The sequence below is a fragment of the Protopterus annectens genome, chromosome 3.part1, assembly GCF_019279795.1.
Source record: "Protopterus annectens isolate FY-2018-M chromosome 3.part1, PAN1.0, whole genome shotgun sequence".
In the NCBI taxonomy this organism is placed as follows: Eukaryota; Metazoa; Chordata; order Ceratodontiformes; family Protopteridae; genus Protopterus; species Protopterus annectens.
The window spans coordinates 1,047,623,624-1,047,650,848 of NC_056732.1; the positions used below are offsets into that span (position 1 = coordinate 1,047,623,624).

At 38.3% G+C, this 27,225-nt stretch overlaps 1 protein-coding gene across 1 annotated transcript in view; it reads left to right on the forward strand.

The window, feature by feature from the left end:
- The window catches only part of STPG2 (sperm tail PG-rich repeat containing 2), a 3,054,419-nt gene that overhangs the window by 707,500 nt on the left and 2,319,694 nt on the right, over window positions 1–27,225 (forward strand). The window contains exon 5 of the mRNA XM_044066272.1: window positions 4,416–4,531. Within this exon, the coding sequence (XP_043922207.1) occupies window positions 4,416–4,531 (116 nt within the window). The remainder of the gene's footprint in view (window positions 1–4,415; window positions 4,532–27,225) is intronic.

The window sequence follows — 27,225 nt, forward strand, 5'->3', positions numbered from 1 at the left end:
CTTTAACTAGATGTTTAACCTTGTCATAAATGAATTTCAAAGTGGTGTCAATAACTACTCCTATTGGGAAAGTCTTGGCTTTACTACCAGAAATAATGGGTCTTAAGGGGGGGTTTAAATGATCCTTGTGCACTTTCGGAATCCCCACGATGGTGGCTAAGGTGGGAAATTCAACTGTCATGAAGTTGAAGTGTTCTTCAGTGATTCTTTGTTCTAACATGTACTCTTCCAAAAACATATCAATTCTTCGATACGCAATGTTCAACTCATTAAGAGAAGCCACTGCGTAATTCCCAGACGAGTGAAGTATATTATGTATTTTAGAACTGTATGTTAAAGTGTCAAAAATAACAATGCCTCCCCCTTTGTCAGGCTTCATGATTCTATGGCTACGATCCATACATAAATCTCTAAGAATAATGGCTTCCTCATCAGTCAAGTTAGAAAAAGTTGTAGATTTGTTTTTGTGACCTATAGCCTTATTGAATTTATAAATCTCGTTAGTAACTTTGTTTTCAAAAACAGAAATGCTAGGGTTGTTGATAGGTATGAAAGTGCTTTTCTTTTTAAGCCTGGGATGCACTGGCTCATTACTGATTTCATTCTTACTGTGAATAGAGTTGTTAAACATTGTAGCCAGATTCAATTTTCTAATAAACTTCTTAAATTCAAATAAAGAATCAACTACCCGAAAAGGGGGGGTAGGGATGAACTTAAGTCCCTTAGAGAACAAACTAAAATGGGAAGTATTTAGTTGGACATTGCTGTAATTATAAATCTTAAAATTCCTATACTCACTAACAACATTGTCAGTAGTCACAATGCCCAAGTTGTTGAAATTAACCTTCTTTTCTCCTAAAACATTAGGAGGTGAAGATGTTGTTAATTTTTCTTCCTCCATTTGCCCCCTTGCCTCCAATTCCCTTGAGACCTGCTTGTCCGGGGAGATAAAAAATCCTGCTCAAAGTTATTGGAATGTTTATCTTGTTCATACACTCTATCCACTTTACCTGAACCACTATTTATCTTGTAATTCCCCCACTTATAACTAGTATGTCTATTATACTGCTCTTTGTCCCTCTGTGTCTTTTTAAACTTACGTTCAAAAGCTTTTCTAGCCCTATCATCAGCCATAGAAAATTGTTTATAATACAGTTTTTCCCATTGTGCAAATGCCAAATCCTGTAAAATACTATTGTTGAGGTTCTCCACCTCCAAAATAGTTTTACATAATTTCACATCATTGTATTTAATTAACTTTTTCATAAACTCAAACCCAAAAGTGTCAAACAAAGCATTAAAATCATTTTCCACTTCAACATTTATGTCAATGCCCAAGGGCAGTTTAAAGAATCTCAGGCCCATCGGCACAATGTTAGCAGTAATACAGTAATTCAAATAGGCATTGTCAAGTTTCAGAGCGTTTATAGTATTCAGTCCTTTGCCAAACGAGTAAATAGAGTCTCTTAAAGTGCCTCTTCTTACAGTATTTGCATGTCGGTTGTTACTAGCATTAACACTATCAAATTTGCAGTCACAGTCAAGAAAATCCTGTAAGGTTCTTTGATTAGCTACATTCTCCTTACCAGTTTGGTGACTGTTAACATGAATCTTAGCTGGAAGTGTATCTTTAAAACGGGAAGACTCACCCGTCGCAGATGCATATGTGCGACCCTGTTTTGGTCTAGTTCCAGTACGTTTAGCTTCCTCAGCAAAATTGCTGAATGAAAAGTCAAAAGTAAAGTCACAAGCGTCAGTTCTAATATGGTCCACTGTGGCCACGGACTCGGGTAAATCTATCTCGCCCCTCGCAGTTGCAGCGGAACCCTGTCCATTAGGGATTCCCGGAGATGAGGTAGAAGGTACTTCCTCTAATGCAGCCATAGACGCATGTGTATTAGCGTCATCCTCTTGTAGAAACCTCGCATTAAGTGGTCCTACACTGTTGTTGAAACCAGGAAGTTTGTGACCAAATGTACTGCATGATGGTTTCATATCAGACGTGAGTTTACCAAAAAGCTCTAAAATTTTAGTTACCTCCCCGCGCAAGGACGCTACTTCGCACCGAAGGCTGGAAAGCTCCTTGCAATGATCGGGTGAGGCAATATAAAGATCATATAAAGATGGGCAGACACTCCAGAATGTTTCTCCACTTCCAGTTGAGACACAGTCACTTCCAGTTCAGAACCCAGCTCTTTGGTCTCACCACAGCACCCTGTGTGTTCATTAGTTTACAGCACTGGTTGCAGCTCATCTGAGACTGTGGGAGTTCAGAGTGTTCCCATAACGGGATGACTGGCTCATAACTTCCCTCATCAGGAATATTCTTCTCTGAGCCAGGGACTCCTTGCTCCAACTTTGTTTACAACTAGGGATAACTGTGAACACAGTCAAGTCCAAACTTCAACATATTAAAGCCATAGAATTAATTGGAGTGAACTTGGATACAAAACTACAAATAGCCAGACTTCTGTAATGTAGGATTATCATGCTTCAGTAACAAACAGTAATAATACTTTCCCATCAAAACTCACCAGCAAGATTGATTTTGGGTCTTCTTAGTTCAGTACAGATAGCATAACCTTAGTCTCCCTGGACAGATTTCATATAAGGGTGCTACAATGGACTCTATCAGTACAACTGTCAATGAAACATCAGTCCAAGAATTTTTCAGCGTCTCTCACAAAAATTTGAAAAACTCATAAGTGGTCCTTTTTGAGTTTCACTATGACTATATCTTTTGACATTTCAAACTATTTAGATGTGGATCTCAGAGATGACCATTCCAACCATTGATTTACCTCTGATTTATTCGGAAAATCCACCTACCCAAACTCACTTCTTCATTTTGACAGCCTGCACCCTTTACATCAGAAAAAGGCATTAGTTAAGGGCCAGCTGGTTCACCTTGCTAGGATGGTTTCTGGGACTGACTCCCTCATAAAAGAAGGGGAAAAGTAAATGCAAATGTTAACCAACCATGGTTACCCAGTCCAACTTTTAGAAGGGATATTCCAGGAAATGAAAAGAAAAAGGATGGATGGGCTTTATGTTCCTTTACTAGGTGCTGGTAATGTTATAGTGAAAAATAAACATTTGGAGAGCACTAAATTTAAACATGGGTGCATTCTCTCAATCATGAAGCTAGAGATGTCCAATTGATACTAGAGAACTACTAGACAATTCTTTCATTTGGTGGTTTAAACACAGAAAAGCTAGGGACTAAACCACTAGCTACTTTTAGAAGGGAGTGGAACCTAAAGAACCATCTAGAAAGGCAAACTGTATTTAGTAAAAACAACAAAAGTTCCCAACATATGTCTAAGTGTGGCTGTTGTTCCTACTGTTCTCACATCAAGGAAGGAGAAAAGATAACGGTAGTAGGTCATGGAACAAATTTCTGTCCTAAGAAATGTAATTGCAAAATGGAATGGGTAGTTTATATAGCACTGTGTTCCCAATGTTCCTGTTTCTATATTGGTAAAACCGAAAGGGATTTAAAAGATAGAATTTATGAACACCTAAGGGATATTAAAAACAAGACAGTAGAAATAGCCTTTTTAAACACATCCGAAAGTACAATGAACATGTCTTTAAGCGTTTGTAATTGACGTCCTTGATTTAGACCCCAGGGGTGGACCTTCGAAAATTAAATTGGAATGTAAAGAGTCCAAGTGGCAGATTAGAACCAATGCCACCAGATTCAACGGCCTAAATGAGGGTATATCCCTTGCCTGTTTCTTAAAACTTAAAGCTTTTAGCTAGACATACATATGTTTTAACAAAAAATTTAAGTCTGTACTGAATGTAATGTGTTTTTGTTCAGAGGCAAGGCTATGCTACCTGTTTTCTTTATTGTTATCCTGTTGAGTGACAAGTTTATGAAGATGCACTTTAATGTAATTGTTTGGGTGCATACTATAGTTTTTTCAACATGTTATTTAAGTAATTTTGATAAATATTTTAGATAAGTTTGCAAGTATATGCGATTTTTAATGTTTACTACGAGATGTTTGGTTTGCAGAAACTGTACCTTTAATTCAAATGCCTTTAGTTGCCTTTTCCCAGGCTTTTCTATTTAAATTCAGGAAGTTTGTTATTTCCTTTACTTTGATGAAGTCTCTTTTGACTTTGAGATACAAGCACTCAGTTTTTACTGTTTTTTCAATAAATTAAGTATTTTACCTTTTGGAAGTTACATTCTTTGGCAGCTTTGCTGGTGTGGATTATTGTGAACTGTGGAACTGTTCCAACTTTGGGTTCTTATTTTGCAAAGTGATTTTATGAATAATGTTAGTTTTATTATTATTATTATATTAATATAGAAATCTTAACGAACTGGTTTAGGAAGTTAGTCTATTAATACAAGGAAATGAAAGCAGATCAATATGCAACATGTTTGTTGTGTCTTTCAGCTTGATACATATGTTACTGTGAAGTATAAGGGAGTTCACTTTGCAAACAGGACAGGAAAGCGCATTGACTTTAAAAGTTCAGAAGGACCAGGACCTGGGGCATACGATTTACTTCAGTACGTATACAATCTTTGCATTTTGGCATTCTTTTGTGTTTATTTCAAGTTAGAGTAAAAAACAGGTAATGCAATTGCTTCATTTAATCTGGAGCAGTATATCCAGATTATGTGCATGTTGGCAGAAAGGAAAAATTACTTAAGAATCCTGATTTGCTCATGGGTTTGATGACAACAATATGCCAATATTTCTTGCCAAGAAAATGTCATCTGGTGCCATTAGAACTGGCAGCTTATGCTGTACTTGAAAACATTTCACATGTATTATCATTCACACCCTTGATTCTCAGTTTATGCTTTTAGGTTCAATCATTTGTCTTTGCAGGATACATGTAGTTTACTTAATTGGGGCAGGCCTAATCTTAATGTATCATTTATCATGTAGCAGATGTCTGAGTGTGTACATTAGCATTTTTAGCAGTATATACATTAACATCATATACTTGTATACACTTTAAATGTCATATGTTAGAAGGCATGCCAGTAACATTATGTTTTAGAAATTCTTTGCTTCTGACTGGAAATATGACTTTTCCATGTTTGCATACTATGGTTTGAAAATAATATATCACTGTCACTTTTATATTCTGTAGACAGCTATCCGGTTCTGTGATTGAAACTCAATGTTTTGTGATTTGTCAAATATTAAATGAAGAAAAGCTTTAAGGTTTGTGTAGAGGAAGAAAACAAGGCTGAGTACCTACAGGCCAGAAGGGTGCAAGACATAAACCAAAATAGATCTGCAATTGGAAAAGCACATTGGATGAATTTAGTACATTTTTAATGGAATGCCAATGTTCCAAAGTCAGTCTGTGGCTGTGGTCCATCAAAGCTTTAACACTCTACCTGATGTGGTCCCTGAAACAAAAATATTAGCAATACTGCAATGTTTAGTATAGGGGCAGCTCTCTTTATTTCTGTGCAGGTGCCACTGTATACTGAATGGAAGACTATACATTCTTTTTTGCAGATGACAGATCTTTCTGCCTTAGCTCTGATATGTGAGACAGAGTGAAAATCAAAACAGGGATTTGGCAAGGTAGGCAGACTAATTCCTCTGAAGCAGCTCAGATTCTGCAGAGAAGACAATGCTTAGAATTTTTGTAGGAGTTCTCCTTTGAAATCAATGTATCTTCAGCTTTCATCAAACATTCTGTCTAGTTAAACAATTCTCACAACTCTGACATAATTTTTCTTTAAAAAAAAAAAAAAAAAAACTCTTGGCATAATCCAAAGTGATGTTTGGACCTTTGACAGAATTATTGTTGTAACTAAACAGTATCACTTAATTTTAATCAGCCAACAAACCCTGGAAATGTTTTTTGGTAATGCAAGCAATTTTTGGAGATCTGAAATGGTATGCAGTCATTTTAATTATTTCTAAATGCAAACAAGTACGACCTAACTATTTACATCTTAGTTTTGCAAGTATTTTGACAACATGGTAGTTCCTGTCATTGTCTGCTGTCTAACATTCTACCAAGTCTATTGTTTTTCTGTTTAGGAGGTTTAGGGTGCTATTTTTGCTGCCTAGGTAAAATGTGTTGAGGTTCCAGAAAAATATGCTTGTTGTTTGGAGGTGGGGGGGGGGGGGTGAGTGTTTCATGATGATGGCAACATAATACAGCAGGTGAGACCCATGCACTTAGATTAAATGAGGAATTTTCAGAAAATAAGTTGATGACAAGTACAGTATTACAATGAGCTGTACAAAAAGAATCATGAAAGCACACATTTTTTTCAGATAAAGTGCTTCAATACTGGAATATATATGTATACTGGAAAATGATATGCAGAAGTCCAGGATGTTAAAAATGAGTGATGGAAGCTAGGCAGTGACTCTGGTCTGGGCTGAGTAGAAAAGCGACATTCAAGAAGGATAGAGTAGACAGAAGATAATGAAAGAGAAAACAATGAAAGGAATGCAGAAGAGTAGGTGTTGCAGCCAAGGGGATATATGTGATTTTTTTCTCTAAAAACAACTTTATTAGATCTGCTATATTACATGACATTAAATTGTAAAAAAAAAAAAAAAAAAAGATTGCAAAAACATTTTAAGAAGAAAACCATTAACTGGAATGGAACATTTTATAGAAACCTAACCCATGTGTTTGATCTATTAGCCAGTAAACTGAAGAACTATTTTTTTTTAAATTTTATTTTACTTTTGTTGACCGGGATAGTCCGACTGGAGTAATGTCCATTTTCAGCGGAGGCCCGGGGAGAAAAGTCCAAGACAAACAACAAGTTTAACAGTATTAATAAAAGGGACAATCAGACATGTACATATTGAATTATACAAAGATAGAGGATCAATTCAATGGTTGGATAAGTTACATAGAGAAGGTGGCTTAATACAATCATTCATAAAACAAAATAACAGAGTAAAGATTAAGTTAGGCAGGCTTGTTACAGTGGCAAAGCCATTTTAACTCCAGATGTTGTTTAAGTTTGGTTTTAAATTCAGTTAGAGAGGGGAGTAGCATTATATCAGCTGGTAGTAGGTTCCAGGTTCTACCAACAGTGTTAGCAAAGAGGGAGTCACCAGCTGTATTGCAGATTTTAATGGACTGAATTAGTAGTTTGTTTGAGGATCTTAGATTTCTGGCATTGCCATAGGGGGTGATAATATTTTTTAGGGTAGGTGTGTAATCAGGATGTAGAAGGATTTTCTTGGCCAAAACCATAAGGTTGAACTGATGAAGGTTAGGAAGTTCAAGCCAGCCCAGTTGTAAAATATTTAAACAGTGGTGTGTTCTGAAAGGCTGGCCAGTGACAAACCTGGCAATGTGATTATAACAGGTGGAAAGTCTGTTAAGAACAGATTTATTCACATTGGAGAGAAGAGGAGAGGCATATAGGAGAGTTGAGAGTAAATGTGTACGGGCTATGGCAATCTTAGCAGAAGGGGTTAAGAAGGATTTTATTCTATATAGTGACCCAATTTTTTTGTTGACAGTTTTAATCACTTGGTTCACGTGTAGGTCAAATTTTAGTTTGTTGTCAATAGTAACACCCAGTAGTTTGGTAGAGGGTTCAGGGGTGATAGTAGTTCCGTCCTTTGCTTTTATGGTGAAGGTAAAGGCAGAGGATTTTAGAATGGGAGTGAACAGGAGCATTTTGTTTTTTTTGGGGTTTAGTAACAGTCGTCGTTCAGTAAACCAATTTTCTATGATATGAAAGGTGGACTGGGTTAAATATTCCAGTTCCTCAGGGGAAGAAGCAGAACAGATCAGGGTGGAGTCGTCTGCATATTGGATGCAGTTGATATGAGGGATGACAGTATGAAGGTTGTTAATAAAGATAGAAAAGAGAAGAGGCCCAAGTATGGACCCTTGAGGGACTCCTAAGGTGGTAGGTAACAGGCTGGAGAGCTTATCCTGCCAGATGGCAGCCTGTTGTCTCCCAGTAAGATAAGAAGTGAACCATCGAAGGGTATTGTCATTGAGCCTATGATTCTGCAGGGAATGAATCAAAAGTTGGTGATCCACCATGTCAAAGGCCTTTGAAAGGTCCAGAAAGAGGGCTGAGGATATGTGGTTATTGTTACTGTTGGTATTTATGGTGTTGGTGAAGGCTAGGATGGCAGAGGTTGTACTATGATGTGGACGAAAACCATGTTGGGTATCAGATAGGAGATGATTATGGATTAGGTGATCCATAAGTTGTTTTCGTATACATTTTTCCATGATCTTTGCTAGTGGGGAAAGTATGGCAATTGGTCTGTAGTTCAAGAATTCTGTGGAGGATCCACCCTTGTGTAATGGGATAACATAGGACATTTTCCAAATGGAGGGAATTTTGGCCTCGGATATAGTCCTGTTGATAAGTATCGAGACTGGGTAGGCAATTACATCAGCTGATATTTGAAGGTATTCAGGAGGGAGTTGGTCGGTTTTTTGATAAGTTTGCCAATATAATTTGTGGGGACTGGTTGGAAACTGAAAGTGGGAATGTTCAGATGGCTGACACTGTCAATGTTAGGTGAGCTAGCGGGTAACTGGTTGGCTAGGGTTCGTATTGTTTCAGTAAAGAAGTGGTTAAAACTATTTGAGACCTCCTCAGGGGAATTGTCGCTGGCAGTGGCTGGGGTGGGGGTTGTGGTTTTACCAGGGTGAAGGAGATTATTCAGACCGGCCCAAAATTTCTGAGGATTTCTCTGATTGGCTGTTTGTAGATTAAAGTAGTATTGTTTTTTATCATTTAGGATGGATCTTTTGGTCTCATTTCTGGCTTGGCGAAATTCAATATGATCTTTGGGAGGTTTGGTGGACCTCCATTTGGCCCAGAGTTTATCTCTATTGTTGATTTTTTGTCGGGACAATTTAGAGAGCCAAGGTGCATTTTTCATTTTTGTTTTCTTAAAGCAGGCAGGTGCATGCCATTCTAGGATTTCAAGGAATTTGTTGTTGAAGTAGTTGACTGCATCATCCAGTGGGAGATGAAAGAGTATTGACCAGTTACAGGAGTTCAGTTCCCTCTGAAATTTAGCAGGGTCAAAGTCTTGTTTGTTTCTGACTTTTCTGAGTAAGGGTGTCTGCAAAATAATTGGCTTTTGCTTCAGTATATAGGTAAGAAGATGATCACTAAGATCGGCAGGGAGGGTGCCGGCAGTGTACAGTTGGGGGTTAGAATTTGTGAGTACCCAGTCAAGTAGACTATCTTTTTGATTTGTTTTACCAAGACTGGTAGGGCTAGTGATGAGTTGAGAGAATGCATGCAGGTTAATTTGGGTGATAGGTGCCATTAGGGATCATGCGCCCCAGTCTATGTTAAAGTCCCCAAACAGTAAGGTTTCCTGGGGATAGTGACTTGAAAGCCAATATAGGGTCCCTTCAAGTGTGGGTATATTATTACCCGGGGGGATAAACATGCAAATGATATTAATACATTTACTTTTGTTAAGTTGTAGTTTAGTTGCAAGAATTTCTGAGTTATTAATCTGGGGTGGTTGAGTAGGATTAATGATGACGTTTAATTCAGACTTGTAAAGTATAGATACCCCCCCTCCTTTCCTGGTATCACGATCCAACCTGTGTATGTTATACCCAGGTGGTAATATTTCATTATCAGTAGTGCTAGGGTTGAGCAAGGTCTCAGATTAACAAAGAATCTCTGGGGAGTGAGCTTCCAATAGGGCATGCAGTTCAAATATTTTATTATTAATACTCCTAATATTGAGATGACAGAGCAGGAGTGAATTAGCTAGTCTACTGTTTAGACTTGAATAGTTGATGTTCCCTGTGGTAGGATTTTTGTTATTTGATGTTGAGGGGCCGGGGTTGGGGTGGATGTCCCCACTGAGAGTAAGGCTAGGACTGTACCTTGAGAGGAGTTTCAAACGTTTGTGTAGAAGTTTGTGGTATTGCTTTGATCTGGGGCTAGTGATCCAAGCTTTAGTACATTGAAAATGAGGGCGGGCAGTTGGGAATGACCGTACGGTGTTAGGATAACTTACAGAAGAGAGATGTGCAGGTTGGGTAATAGTGTTGCCTTTTGGGTATTGAAAGCCAGTAATTGTTTGGTTCTCATAGAGGGTAAGAATGTAGGTGATAACCAGGAGGTGTATCAAGGAGTGAAATAACATGGTGGGAAAGAGAGTTTGGTCTTTTAGGAATCAATTTACCAATACAGAATATGGGAGATAACAGGTAGGACTAGAGCCCTAAAGAAGAAGAGAGAGTATAATAGGTAGAGGTGTAGAGTGGGAAGGTCAGCATGAGGGAGGAGAGCTCATAGGTCCTAATGATAGGTTGTTGGAATAGGGATGTGGTAAAACCCTTATAAATGTAGAGGTAGTAGGGGCGGGTGAGATTAGGGGGCAGGGAGTGGGGCTAACACCAACCACTAGTATACACCACCAAGTTCAGGTATGTAAATAGTGAATATTCTTTAATTTAGAGCGCTGTGGAAACTAGTGGATATTATTCCATTTAGCGCGCTGTGGAAACTAAATTAAAATACCAGATAGAGTCAAGTCTAGCCTAGGATTTTACTCTGTTTGTAGCTTTTAATAGGACTAGGATAGAACTAAGGGAGCAGAGTAATGTGCTCATTTGACCTAGGTCGGCGCTAACATTAGGTATGTTTTAATATATTATTAACCTTAACTATAGCTGGTAGCACGTCCCGGACATGTTGCTTGAGGGAAAGTAGACTCAGGAAAAGTCCTTCTGACTGAGGATTCAGATCACTAAAGTAGGTAAAGGGTCAACCTAGAGAATTAAGCAAATTCTAGTGTAAGAAATAAACTGGATTCAAGACCGACCACTATACCATCTGGCAATATAACATGCAGTTCAAACATGTACTTGGTAATATTTGCTACAAAAATGCTTATCTTAAAATGCTTATCACCTAAAACATGCTTATCAGCAAAGTAGTCAGTTCTGCTAACAATGTTTATCAGCAAATAGAAGAATTCGTTATCTTTTTACAGAAGAACACAAGCGAACTGTACTTGTTACTCTATAATAATGTCTGAATGCAAACAGACAAAGTAAGCACGCTATTTTACGTAAGGATAAGGTTAGTACACTCACTCTAATAGTTAAATAGTTAAACACTGGTCATGAGAGGTAACCTGAAATTCTGTCTACATAGTGTTCTATACTAAAAAGTATTACAAAGACAATAAATAAATTTAAAGAAAATATTTGAGTGAGGTTTTCAGGTGGATTACATACCAAGAGACAAGATTCAGGCTGCCAACTGGGTCAGAAAACACCAGGGATTTAAAAAATGGCGGGTTTTACAGGTATATTTAAAAACTCCCTTACATCAGAAAATAGGGAGGAGCTAGCGGGGCTAACACCAACCACTAGTATACACCACCAAGTTCAGGTATGTAAATAGTGAATATTCTTTAATTTAGAGCGCTGTGGAAACTAGTGGATATTATTCCATTTAGCGCGCTGTGGAAACTAAATTAAAATACCAGATAGAGTCAAGTCTAGCCTAGGATTTTACTCTGTTTGTAGCTTTTAATAGGACTAGGATAGAACTAAGGGGGCAGAGTAATGTGCTCGTTTGACCCAGGTCGGCGCTAACATTAGGTATGTTTTAATATATTATTAACCTTAACTATAGCTGGTAGCACGTCCCGGACACGTTGCTTGAGGGAAAGTAGACTCAGGAAAAGTCCTTCTGACTGAGGATTCAGATCGCTAAAGTAGGTAAAGGGTCATACCTAAAGTATAGCCTTAATATAACTAGTGCATTCACTAAACACATCATTTGTAACAATTAGAATAATTGGTAGTCAACTCCTACTCAGTCTTTCAAAAATCATGCAGAAAAACATAAGACTTTTATAAAATTAGAAATTAATCCCATCAAAAAGTATCATGCGTGAGCATTGACCCTAAAATGGTAATTTTAGTATCCCATTCTGTGAATGTCTTTTTATAACTTAAATGAAAAAATGCACTAAAATTTATTTATGTGACATATTTAATTTCTTGCATGGTTATCCTCTCACCCTATCACTTTGTATTAGTATACTCTTCACCCAATCTTTAGGCAGAAATTTCCAGTATTGAAAGAGACAGGCCATTAAAAACTGCTTTCACTGCCCAGACACAAGCTAACTCTATTTTCCTCAGGGGTATTTCATTCTCTTTTAACCTCAGGACCCAGAATCCTCTGTTGGCTACCTATGGGAGAGGCATCCTAGGTGCCCATTCTATTGATCTGACCACAATTCTCTACCATTTACCTACTTCTGGACAAAACCAAAGCAGATGCATATAATTATCCCCTTCCAAAGAGCACCAATGGCATATGGTCTTGCTGTGCCCACCTCTTTTAACCAGCTTAAGGGTAAAGTGCTAGTGATGAAGGACTTTAGACATAGTGAGCATGTGAACTGTGGGCCATTGTTATTCCTCAACTGCCTTAAACTTATCAAAAATTGCTCTTGGGTTACAGCTGTATTTAATAAAGTACTCCACTCCAAACTCATTGCAGCAATTTGAGAATGGGGGGGTCCTGTCTGAAAACATAGTACAGGCTTCTCAGTGCCAAACCTCCTGACTGTGCTCTCTGCTCTGTCTTTTGCTTATAGAGATAACAAACCTCCTTCCCCCTCAAACCATTGATGAGAGATCAGCCTAGATATAACTTATAATTATATGTATAGCCACCAAGAGATTTTAAGTTTAGGAAAGGCTTGTCTTAATTTATCAAGAGGAAGGATTTGTTTATTCTCCCAATCCCAGAAATCTTTAACAAAACAGATCCCCTTGGGCCACCAGTTTTCCTAGGAAATAAACTTCCCATGTTTCAGAATTAGAGGATTATTCCACAGAAAAGAAAGTAATACAATATTCATATCGCTCTTTTTCCTCCCTAGTCAGTTTTCTAACCATAAATCTAGTTGTTCCTGGCCCCAAACTTTGTACAAGGGTATAGTAGACTTTCTGACTTTATAGTTTGCTTTTAAAATTACTTCAGGGAGAAGCCAAATTGGAGAGTTTTTACATCTAAATTTGACACAGAACTGTGACAAACTGAAATGCTGCCATCCCAGCTAGCTGGAATTTTGTGAATAATTATATGTCACTTGAAAATATTAATATGATTTATATAGAAATGTGACACTGCCAGCCCAGCTATCTGGAATTTTGTAAAAAATCATATGTCATTTGTGAATATTAATATGAGCCATAGGCTTGTCTTACAAATGTAAGAGAACTATATGTTATGTGGATATTAAACTACCTGTGCAGGAGTGTGTGTTGAACTGTATGTTATGTACTGAGCTTCAAGAATGTAACCACAGTGTACCCTGCTGGAAAAGAGCAGAAATGTGTATAAACTATATACCTGTGCAGATGTGTGTTTTAATGGTAGAAGTAGGAACATACAGAGTTAACTTGCAAAACGTCAAGAAAATAAGTTGAAATTGTTTATGACTGCACTATAAAAATTAGTGCAAGAGACAGGATGTCTAGAGCTAGAAAGTTTTCTATTGTCTTGAGCAGAAATAATTACTAGGTTTAAAATGTAAAAGTGTTTTAACTGTTTTATGACTACCGGTTCTAAGCAAACTTCTGAGAGATATGTACTTCTCATACAGAGATGATAAAAATTCTGTTGGTATCTGTTAGCCTGGGAACTGAAGGCAGGTGACAAATAGTGATATCATCCAGCTGAATCAGCAGTAATGTTTTGATATTAATTTGGGAACTCTGTCAGCGACTGTGCATTTTGTATTTGTCTTTGGACCTGGAAACATCATCTCATCAACACTTGCCTTGCTAATAGTAAGTAACCAGGGTACAGTAATCTCTCTTAGATATAGATCGGAATATAGTAAAGATTAGTTTTGATGTTTTCTGTATTTATTTGAGACTGTCCTGCCATGTTGTTTTAAAATATTGCCTGTGATTCTGAACTCTGTAGTCACTGTGTTAGTTATTGAGTATTGTCTTGTTCTTTTATTATTTATTATTAAATATATTTAAAACTTTTAATTGTTGCTAGTTTGTTTAGAGATATTTACGCTCTTAGAATATTTGTATATGTATCTGGTGACATTGTACAGGGCACAGTCTTGGTCACACTTACCATTAGGATAATAGTAACATTGCACAGTAGGATTGGTCACCCTTTGGGAAGGGCCTTAAAGTAGCTGATAAGGGGTTCTGGTCGCAGTGCTAACTACCTTATGGTCTGGGCAGAAGGGAGCACAGCTAGTAAACCTGTGCCAGCCTTTCCCAGGTATGTGTTTGTGTATAAATCAAATCTCAAAATGTGTGTGTGTGTGTGTGTGTGTGTGTGTGTGTGTGTGTGTGTGTGTGTGTGTGTGTGTGTGTGTGTGTGTGTGTATGTTAGCTACTTGCGCAGGGACACAAAGCACTGGTTGGACAGAGAGAGTGCTGGGAGGACTTGGCTTGGAACTCTGGCTAAGGGCTCAACTCTATAGCTGTGCCAGTGGGGAGTCTTAATGGAGATCTGGAGAAAGAAGGAGAAACCAGCCTCAGACTGATTGTGATCTCTGTGTGCTGTTAAGGAAAATTGTACTTTGCTGTGTGTGTACTTGTCATTCTCCCAATGTGTACGTCCCTCACTGTTGCCAGTGGTGAGGCTTGAGGCTCCTTGATTACTGGGCCAGTGCAGAGGCATCACAAGAACCAAGATCCAGCTGCCAGTCTATAACTGTGTATGTATGAAAAGCCAACTCACCCAACTTCTCTGGAGATGAACATTATTCTCTTGTGATCCTTGGACTTTTTCCATCTCAGACAAAGTTTAGTATGCAAGTTTGAACTTTTTTAATGTAAGGTGAAATGGTGGCATGGGGCAGATGCCAGAGAACAAACAGTATCCTGGCAGAATACACATTTTAATCACAAGTATTTTATTCAAATGGGACAGTTTTAATTTCTTCCACCTACCAATATTATCCTCTATTTCTTCAAAAGTTACTTTCATATTCTGTTCTATTAGTGTTCTCACTGACTGGGGGATTAAAATACCCATGTATTTCACTTGAGGTTGCACTGCACAGCCCATATGGGTCCGAATGGAGAGATAAAACATCAGCAGAGGTCCGAATGGATAGATGAAAAGTCAGCAGAGGTCCGAATGGAGAGAGGAAAAGTCAGCAGAGGTCCAAATGGAGAGATGAGAAGTCAGCAAGCAAAGGAGAGTGGTAGTGCTAAAACTGAATTCATCCTCAAGTGTTGGTGAGTACCTTCAAGAGGTGGACCATGTTTTTCACAAAATCTCACCAAGGAGACAGTGATATATAGACTGTATTTATATAGCATATATTATGGTCAGAAGAAAGTCAAAAACTAAAAAAGATAGATAGGTGCACAAGACCCAGGATAAAAAAGTGCTCAATCCTGGTAGGCACACTGGTGCCAGGACTGGAAAAATGACAGTACAGAATCCTCAAAATATGGAAGCATTCCTACAATGGGGCCAGGCCAGGCCAGGAGGAAGAATGGCCCCCTGTTCTAGAAGGAATAAGCAGTCCACAAAAATCACAAAAACTGATAGGCCAAAGAAGAGCCATAAAGATGCTAGAGAGAACTATTGAGGGTAAGAAAGAAATTATGCATTGTTACTATTATGGAAAAAGCCTAGACTTTCCAGACAGAGGATATACAAAAAGATTAAGAGATAAATTAGAGAAAAGGAAAATACTGCCACAGGAAAAACTGTCAAAAGCTTCAAATAAAACATTTGCACTAATTAATACAACAGATTTTTGAAAAACAGTATATAGAGCCAGACACTTTGATCTGTTTGGAAAAAGAAGCATCTGAGGAAATGTGAAAATATAAACAACAAAACCTAGATATTTTTGAAAAGTATAAAAAATAAATATGGACATGGGAAAGAAAGAGCGATTTAATGTGGTGTAATATTTATGCGAAGGAGAAAGCAAAACTAAGCAATACAAAAGAGCAGCACCAAAGATATTTGAAGAAAAATACAGGCAAAGGAATCCAGATATGGAAAACTTTACAATACAAGAAATAAGAAGACAAAGAGGAAAAGTAAAAAAGGAGATTAAGTAATGGAGAAGTCATAGAAATAGAAATTGAGGTTATGGAGCACCTGCAAAGTGAAAGATTCAGTGTAGAAAATTTAATGCAAAAAGCACCACAACAGGACAGAGCAATGGATATCCAAATTAAGGCGAAACCAGTGGAACATGAAGCAAACTGGTCAGGTGCCATATCAAGATATTTTGCAGCTTTCCATAGGAAACCAGTGTAAATGTTCACTTGAAGCTAGACAGCAAGGGAAGGAACAGGAAACAGTGGAAACTCTGATGCAGTCAATGTTGAGGAGTGATAGGCCAGTGAGTTCCCATATAACAGAGGAATGGATGGCATAGGATGAAACTGAAGAGAAGTTGCCACAGGAAGATGGTATAGAACTTTCTATAGAATGCCTGCAGGAAATGGAAAACAATTGATGTGCCCTAAGTTTGGAAGAAAATGAGCTAAGAGAAGAGTTGCTTTATTTAATAGACATAGATATATAGATATATTAGGATCAATGAAAGAAATAGACTACAGAAGGTCAATAACACCCCAAAAGTCAGAAGTCTGATAAAACAAATGAACACAGTAATTAGGACTGTCCATAGAGATCCATGCAATATAACAGAAGTAAACAGGATATATTACTGTGCAGCTAAATTAATAACTGATAAAGTTCTATCACAAGAACATAGGGTAGTGAGGGAAAGGAAAGGGAGAGATAGAGTACCATCATGGAAGTATCGAACAGAGAAAACTATAAAGCACTTAAGACAAGAAATATCACTGTTGGAAGACTATCGAGGGGAACAGATCAATAAAAATATTAAAAAAAGATAGATGTGATAAAAGCAATGTGCAGTATTAGAACAGACCAGGATCTATCATGCACTATTGCAAATAATAAACTAAAAAATTCAGCACAGGTGGAAAAACTTAGAAGATACACAGATAAATATAAAGGAAAAAGTAGAAAATAAGCAATTTATCGATGACCCCCAAAAAAGTTTTATAGAGAATTGGGAAACAAGGTAAAAGAAATTGAAAGACCTCCAAAAAAAGAAGAAATAGATGCACTTTGAAGAAGTATCTATGAAAATCCTGTGGAACACAACAAAGATGCTAAATGGATAAAAGAAGTAAAAAGAAAGAATAAGTTTAAAGGTACAAGATATGAAATGGGATTAAGTAACAGCCGGAAAGATTGAAATAAAGTTAAGAAAAGCCTGTAATTGGAAAACCCCAGGCCCAGATACAGTACCTAATTTTTAGTTAAATATATTAACATCTTTGCATAAAGATTTAGCCATGATTAAGAACTATTTTTATATGCATTCCCCCTAACAGATGCCAACCTGGCTAATAACAAACAAAACAATGCCCCTGCTTAACAGTGAACCTGCAAGCTACCCCACAAATTATAGACCAATAACTTGCCTTCTGACGACATATAACCTATACATGGGAATTGATGCCGACAGCATTTAGACATTTAAAAGAAAACTCGATTATGGTAATAGAACAAAAGGGCAATAAAAGAAAGTCATATGGAACAAAGGATCATTTGTTGTTAAATAAAGTCATAGCGGAGAACTGTAAAAAGAGGAAGAATCTAAGTATAGCATGGATTGACCACAAAAAAGCATTTGATAGTATGCCACATTCATGGATAAAAGAGTATTTAAAAATGCGTAAGATACACCCTACACTGATCAACTACATTACAGTGACCATGAAACAGTGGCAGACTAATTTGCAATTAATACCATGGGTAAAACCTGGAACTCACTCCCCATTGACCTAACCTCCCTTTCCTCAATAACACTATTTAAAACCAAACTGAAACTATACCTTAAATCACATTGGTTATGCCCTTGTGCTAACCCTGACTAACTACCTCACTTACCTCTAAGTACTATTCACTATACCTGTATAAGCTAGTTACTTTTCTGTTAACTGTAAAGAGAGTGTGATTTTTGAATAAATGGGTTTTTATATATTAATCTAATATTATTGGAAATATTTTCATATGATTATCCATTCATGATATGTACTATGATTCTGCAAGCAGAAATGTAAGGAAATGTAAAGAATTGCTAAAATCTGTAATGTACCTGCATCTGTAAAATGTCTCATAATATAAGTAATACTGTGTTTTGCGGAGCTTTTTTCCCCGGGCCTGTACTGAAAATGGACATATATCCAGCTGTACTTGCCCAGTCAACCAATGTAAAATAAAATAAATTAATAAAATAAATAAAGGACAAATTATTATCCCAGGGTTAAAAATTCAAAGGGGGATATTCCAGTGCGACTCTCTGTCACTGTTGCTATTCTGCATTGCCCTTAACCCTTTAAGCTGTCTGCTTACCAGCTTAGGCCATGGCCATAATTTGATTCCTAGAAAACAACATCATCAGATGAGGAAGGGAAAGCACAGATGCAGGTTGTCAAAACTTTTTCAGATGATATAAGAATGTCATTTGATAGTATGCCACATTCATGGATAAATGGCTATAATTTGATTCCTAGAAAACAACATCATCAGATGAGGAAGGGAAAGCACAGATGCAGGTTGTCAAAACTTTTTCAGATGATATAAGAATGTCATTTGATAGTATGCCACATTCCCCGTCGGGAAGGTTCATTCAGGTCTATCCCAAAGGACACAGAAGAATTGTTTCTACCCTGCATTTTCCCCTTGAGACCTCGCCTGGGTTGTTACACATACCTACAAAAGTCACTTGACTCATCCTTTGTCCAGCAAGTTTACCTCTCTGTTGCCTCAACCCCGCGTCGGGAAGGTTCATTCAGGTCTATCCCAAAGGACACAGAAGAATTGTTTCTACCCTGCATTTTCCCCTTGAGACCTCGCCTGGGTTGTTACACATACCTACAAAAGTCACTTGACTCATCCTTTGTCCAGCAAGTTTACCTCTCTGCTGCCTCAACCCCCCATCGGGAAGGTTCATTCAGGTCTATCCCAAAGGACACAGAAGAATTGTTTCTACCCTGCATTTTCCCCTTGAGACCTCGCCTGGGTTGTTACACATACCTACAAAAGTCACTTGACTCATCCTTTGTCCAGCAAGTTTACCTCTCTGCTGCCTCAACCCCCCGTCGGGAAGGTTCATTCAGGTCTATCCCAAAGGACACAGAAGAAGTATGTGTAACTACTGCCACTAAGCTTCTGCATTTATACTCCTTGTTGTAATCTGTGTAAGCTGTCTCCCTGCCAGAACTGCCGCCTACATCCCCTCTCATCTTTGTTTCTCTACTCTTACCCTTATCCACCTCTCAAATCCTGTCAGGCCCTTTCCCCTTCAGTCCTCTTTATCCCACTCATTGCCTTAGTGGACTAGTGTATTTCTACATTTAACCATTTTTAATATTCCTTACTATTCTTACTCCTTGCATTTTACCTCTCCAGCCTTTTTCTTTACTTTTCATTTCTTTCTACATGTATTTTACCTTTACTAGCCTTTGCTTTCCTGTCATCTCTCTCTAAACTTCCAGCCCTCTCTACCCATTATTTCTAGAACCTTACTGACTCTGTTTCAGCTTACTTTCCTGCAATTCTTACCCCACTGATTGGCTCTCGTCCTTCTCCTGGTGTTTTTGCTCCTTTCTCTCTCTTGCCTGACTTACATTCCTCTAGCCTTACTCTGTACTACCTTACAACTTTCGTGGATACCTTAGCCTATTTTTGACTTTCCGTCCTACCCTCTGGCTTGCTCTCTACTCTTTGTGGCTCCTCCCCTATCTCCATAAAACTTCCACCTTTTCCCTGTTAGCTCACATCCCTGCTCCTCCCCCCTCACTCCATATCCGCCTAAAGGTGATATATTCCCTCCCTCATCTCTGGGCGCCATCTTTAAACCCCACTCATCCTCTGCTGCTGTACCTGGCTGGGAGCTAAATGTAAGTACTTAATGTGCTTTTGTTTTTTGTTATGCTTCAACCAGGATTTCCATTACTGTTCTTAGACCTGATAATTTTAACAATTATATGCTACATAACACTAGCGACTGTTGTTCAGGAGTTTTTTTATAACCTTGCTGTGAGAGGGAAAGTTCCTTATGTCGACATTTAGTGTTACATTTGAGATGCATTTATTTGCTCTGTATCACTAGCGACCGCTGTTTTATGTTCTTATAATGCCCTTACTGTGTTAAGACATGTTCTTTTCTGCTGTAACACGGTGTTTAACTTGTAGCGTATGTCTGCATTTTTAAAGACCTGTTCTATGAGTATTTATCTAAAGTTAGTGTGTAAGATAAGGGTTTAAAGAATAACCTATGCAAACAATATCCCTGTTATAACAGTACCGGCTGAGGACCTGTTCTATTGAACAACATTTAAGACAGGCGCCCAGATTATATTCGCTTGTTTTCCATGTATTGTATAGCTTTTTCTTATACACTATCGACTGCAGCTTCTGAGTGTTTTACATACCTGCTGCTTTAAAGAGAGCATCGGAGTCCAATCGCTACTTAAAACCCTCACGGGATTGCTGCTGTAGATAGTGCAGCAGTAGCGATTAACACCTGCATATTTTTGCTTCTTACTTACTTAAACCCTAGCGACTGCTGCTTTAAGAGAGCATTGGAGTGTAATCGCTTATTTAAAACCCTGCTTATAAGGATTGCTGCTTTAGATAGTGCAGCAGTAGCGATTAGTATCTGCATACTTTTAGTTCTTAAATACTTAACCCTAGCGACTGCTGAATTTGTTTTTTGCCTCCTGCTGGTAGTAATACACTGTTACTTAAACTACTTGCCAGCTTCCACGTGCGAGTGTTCTTTACATGCGCCTGGCTATTTGCAACTACTAGAAGCGTCTAGGAGCTATTATTGCATTGATGCAGTAACACAGGGGCACGCTATTTATTTTGCAGTGCCTACTGTTGGAACTAGTGTATTTCTAATGATATTGTTTTACTTAAACTTCTATTGCATTTGAGCCTAGTCATATACCTCTATATGGACTACAGCAATTAACTGTGTATTCTACCATTGTGTTACAATAACATTGCCATATTGCCATATTACCTCTACTGCTGATTGTATGTGTTCTGCAATATTTCACTGTATTTTATATATTATACCTAGCCACTATCTGCTCCAAGTTTTAGTATTGTTAGTGCCTTCAATCACTTTTCAGCTGCCTATCACCACTACTGAAGAAACGTTGTTGTTACTCCTTTACTAATTCTCTCTCTTCTTTCTCCCTGTCTCCAGTTGTTTCTACCCTGCATTTTCCCTTGAGACCTCGCCTGGGTTGTTACACATACCTACAAAAGTCACTTGACTCGTCCTTTGTCCAGCAAGTTTACCTCTCTGCTGCCTCAACCCCCCGTCGGGAAGGTTCATTCAGGTCTATCCCAAAGGACACAGAAGAAGTATGTGTAACTACTGCCACTAAGCTTCTGCATTTATACTCCTTGTTGTAATCTGTGTAAGCTGTCTCCCTGCCAGAACTGCCAGCGCCCACATCCCCTCTCATCTTTGTTTCTCTACTCTTACCCTTATCCACCTCTCAAATCCTGTCAGGCCCTTTCCCTTCAGTCCTCTTTATCCCACTCATTGCCTTAGTGGACTAGTGTATTTCTACATTTAACCACTAGAGCCCCCCCTTTTTAATATTCCTTTCTATTCTTACTCCTTTCATTTTACCTTCCCCTCCCTTTTTTTTTCTTTTCATTTCTTTCTACATGTATTTTACCTTTACTAGCCTTTGCTTTCCTGTCATCTCTCTCTAAACTCCCAGCCCTCTCTACCCATTATTTCTAGAACCTTACTGACTCTGTTTCAGCTTACTTTCCTGCAATTCTTACCCCACTGATTGGCTCTCGTCCTTCTCCTGGTGTTTCGGGCTCCGTTAGCTTGAGACTCCTCCGCTCCCTACCCTGCCCCCAAATTCCACCGCCCCAGTACCTCTAGCTATATCCCTCTTGTCTCCACACCTACTTCCTCTCTAAACCAATCAACCTTCATCAACATAGACACACCCCAACAACCTATTATCTAATTTGTAACCACACCCATAGCTACTACATATTTTACATTCTGACTTCTAAACTCTCACTCACCTACCCAGCTTAATTGCACCCAGCTCCACTCTTACTACTCTTTTATCTTACTCAACCTACACAAGATTTGTTTCTCATCACATACATAATTAAAGTACAACACATATATTACAACTTTCACACTCAATACAAAGCAACTTCTCAACATGCCCCTAAATCCTTCATCCCTCATTATTCTTCTATTGCTCTCCATTAAACTATCATATCTTTATCACCTCACCCAACCACATACTCTTTACCTTTCACAACCTTATCATTCAACCAACCATCTGAACTCCCCACTGCCACAATCACACTCCTATCTCCCACCATCTTTACCCAATAACACAGCTCTACACCTTCTCATTCAAAGTTTTCACCCCTCAGAAAAATTATATCCCTTTAGTAACTATACACCCCTTGGCCATCACAGTAGACACTAATCATTTTTCACCTCTCTCAACTATCTTTTGAACCCCATCCTTCATTTCATTACCAGTCTTTTATCTGGTGATATCCATCCCAACCCTGGCCCCTCCTCATCTTCCTCCTCTCACAAGCCTATATTCTTTACTTCTATTAACTCACAAAGTATAGTGAATAAAGTTCCAAACCTCCATGCATGGCTTAGCTATAACAAACCTGACATTCTATCTATCTCAGAAACATGGTTAAAACCCTCTATAAAAGATTCTGAAATAACCCCACCCACCTATTCAATCATCAGAAAAGACAGGACCCAAAAGAAAGGCGGTGGAGTTGCTCTCCTATACGCGCATACCTTGCTAGTCACCCCATATGACAAACCTATTCCTACATTTAATAATGCTGAAATACTCCTTTCTCTCCTACAAGTTAACAAGCACAAACACATATGCCTAGCATCCTCTACATTCCCCAGGGATAATATTTCTACACTGAAAACATTCTCTCTTGGCTCTCTGATAACATAAGCAATGAAACCATAATCCTAGGAGATGTAAACATTAATTGGACCTCCATTCAGTCTCCAACCAATCATCTTAACATCAATCTATATAACTTTTCCCAACTAATCAACACCATAACCCACCCATCAAAGGACCCTCCAGTGGCACCATCCTTGACTGGATTCTAGTGTCACACCCCCATTATTTTTCTGATAGCGGTACACTACCTGACCCTCTTAGTGATCATCTGCCTACTTTCACTCACCGACTCCCCTGCATCTCCTATTGCACCCACAACTACATCACTACCCGCAATAACAAAAGTTTCAACCCATCAGTCTTCATAGATTCCCTAAAGGCAATCAATTGGAACAATCTAAAGACACTGCCCTTAGAAGAAGCAGTCGCACACTTTAACTCCACCTTCTTAGGAATACTTGATTGCCAAGCCCCACTAAGAACAAAAAGAATAAAAATAAAATCTGCCCCATGGCTAACCAAAACCACATTATCAGCTATGCGCCTTAGAGACAAAGCCTGGGGACTCTACCTGAGAAATAAGACCTCAGAACAACATATTGCATATAAAACCCTTAGAAATAAAGTTAAAAGTTAATTATCTCTGATAAACAACAATACTTCTTCTTACTCCAAAACAATAACAAAACTAACCCCCAGAGATTCTGGAAGGATCTCCACCCTTCTAAACCCTAGCAAACCTCATACCCCAACCCCAGACCCTAATATCCCAGACTTGGATTTAGCTACACAGTTCAACTCCTTTTTATCGACTCCATTAGCAAACTCACCTCCTCCTTTACAGGCCCCACCTCACCTTCTAAGACACCCCTTCCTTCTACTGCAAATAACCCTATCCCCAATTCTATTTCACCCCACCAATCTTCCACCTTAACCACCTTTCAGACTCCCCTCCACCTGTACCCCTCTAATTCTCCCTCTCTCCATCCTTCTCTACTTTCACTAAAACCTATACCCATGGCCACTATAAAGAAACTCCTTCAGAAACTGAAGCCATGTACTAATGCCCTGACAATATTCCTCCTACTTCCTCATTATAGCAGCAAATGCTATTGCTTATCCTATTAGCATCTTAATCAATCGCTCCATCCATGAATGCATTGTACCCCAATTGTGGAAGCAAGCATTCATAATCCCCTACATAAAGGAGGCAACAATTGCAACATCAGTAACTTGTCCCATTGCTATTCTGTCCCCCATTTCTAAACTTCTAGAAAAGTGTATACACCTTCAACTTCTGCCACATCTCTTAGACAACAACCTGCTAACCCCTACACAACATGGATTTAGGCCAAATCATAGCACCATGACAGCCCTGTTGGCCTTCCTTGAGACTGTTAACACATACGAGATTCCGGTCACATCGTCTCCACCTTACTACTTGACCTCTCCAAAGCCTTGATACCATTTTACATAACTTGCTCATAACCAAACTGTCAGAACTTAACCTCTCGGACTCTACCATAAACTGGTTCTCCAGCTATCTATCAAATAGATACCAAGCTGTAATATGGAAAAGGCCACTTCCCCATTCCTCAGTACCCTTACTGGAGTTCCTCAAGGTTCTATTCTTGGTCCCCTCCTCTTTAATATATTTATCAATGATTATCACAAATCTATCCCATTTGCAAACATCATCCAATATGCAGATGATTCAACCATCATCTGCTCTGCCACTTCCCCTCTCTGCTCCAAAACTTACTCAGGAAGCTTTCTCAATTACTGAACATTGGATGAAATCAAATCACTTAGCACTCAATGCCTCCAAAACAAAACTTATGGTATTTACTCCTCAAAATCCACTTCCTTGACATGAACTCATTCTCAATTACCAGCCAAAATAACTCACCCTTGAAATAGTGTCGAAACTAAGCTACTTGGTGTACAGATTGACAATCAGCTTAGTTACAACTCACATCTTCAACTAAACATTAAAAAACCATCAAAACTAGGTATGCTATACCGTCAGAACCAATACCTTACAAGTTCTTCCAAAATCACACTCGCTTCCTCTTTTCTCATCCCTCTCTTCTCTATGGGGCTCCATTATGGACCAATCTTCAGACTTCTCTAAAAACAGCTTTCCTCCTGCTATAACAAAATTGCCAAATTAGCCAATAGCCATAGGTCCACTACTCATCACTGTTCCTCTCTCCATAAACTAAACTGGCTCAATTACGAATCAACTCATATATATACAGCTGACTTTTGCTTATAAGCTCATCCTTAGCCCCTCTCTGTCCCTCCCTGTCTTCCGCCTTCAAAATGCACCTACCTAACAGAGTCTTAAGGTCTAACAATCAAAACCTACTACAAGTACATAAACCATCTCATCCCCCAGGTAAGCACCTACTATCTTTTACTCTTGCTCGTCTCTGGAATTCACTTCCACCATCCATTCGTACCTCCTCTAACCAGTACATGTTCAAAAAATCTCTTCATTCATACCTAAGATCCCAATGGGATTGTTCTTGCTCCCTCCTCATAATTCTATGTTATCCCATTCTTCTTCCCATTCTTCTTCCCATATACGATACATAACTCTTCCCTGTAATGCAAGTCTATACAACTTTTTTGAATGCATAAAACATTACTCTTTTAACTTATTCCCCTGACATTTATTCCACATCAGATTGCATTGTTTTGAATGCTTCTTGAATTTTTGAACCTAAATGTATTAAATGTTTTTATCTTTTACTCTGTATAAGTATTATTGTAATTTTTGCATGTACCTGTTTTTGTCTGTATTTGGAGCTTTTCTCCCCAGGACTCCATTGAAAACGGGTTCTTTTGGCCCAATGGACTATCCTGGTAAACCAACTGCAAATAAAAATAAAAATAATAATAATTTGGTCTTGATAAATGTGCAAAAGCAACCTTTAAAGCAGGAAAACTGCAGCACCAGGAAAACATCAGTTTGGGACAAGAATGCTATATAAAAGAACTTGAGCAAGAGGGAGTGTAAATATTTGGGAAATGATGAAGGATCAGGAATAAAATATGAACAAATGTGAATAAAACTTAGTAAGGAATACTTTAGAAGACTTAAATTTATCCTGAAAACAGCGTTGACATCTAGGAACAAAATCCAAGCTATAAACCAATTTTCTGTTCCTGTCGTAACTTACTGTTTTGGAGTGATTGATTGGCCCCAAAACATGTTGAATAGATTAGATATTAAAAGAAGAAGGATGCTTAATGCGCACCAAATGATCTATAAAAATCAGTGCATACCATGATTATATATTCCTCATTCCGAAGGATGGATGGGCCTCCTTGAAATTTATTACTTGTATAGATCTGCAGTCGTGGGACTCCACACATATTTGCTGACCTCACAAGACCCAAATGTAGTGAAAGTTTTGAAACATGAGGAGAATAAATCTAAGATGACTTCTGTGCTTAACCTAGCTGAGGGATATCGATGTCAAGCAGGAATGGAAATCAAACCAGAAGTAGATAAAAATCAGGCAGCGACTGAATGTGCCAAAAAAACAAAAGAAAAAATATAAGGTGAAGGACCAGATGAAAAGGCAAAAAATGTGGAAAGTGCATAAATATAATTGCAAGTTTAGAAAACTTCTGGAAGAACCTCATGTTAATCAGGACCAAATGCAGGAATGATTAAGGAGAGGTGAATTCAAACTAAGAGATGAAAGGTTAATATTGGCGGCCCAAAATAGTGGGCTACATACACACTGGTTTACAAAGTCCATTGAGCATGTGGGCGAAACAGACAAATGTAGGTTTTATAAAACCAAATAGGAAACAGTTGCATACCTCTTTGCTGGTTGTGACATACTAATGGCAGAAGGACTATATACTGAAAGGCATAATAATGTGGCAAGACTGCTGCACTGGGGATTCTGCAAACATTATGGTACTGAAGTGGATGAAAAAAACTGGAAACATGAGCCAGAAAGCATCATAGAAAATGATGAAGTCTACATCACATGGGATCATCCATTACCAACAGTTCAAAAGATAGATGCTAGAAAACTGGATATAGTGGTCCAAGAAAAGAAGACAAAAATTGCATAGATCATTGAAATCACCACACTCAGTGACTACATTGTCCTTCGTACAGGGAGACACAAAGTTATAAAATATCAGGATTTGCAAGCCGAAATGAGAGCAATGTGGAAGAAGGAT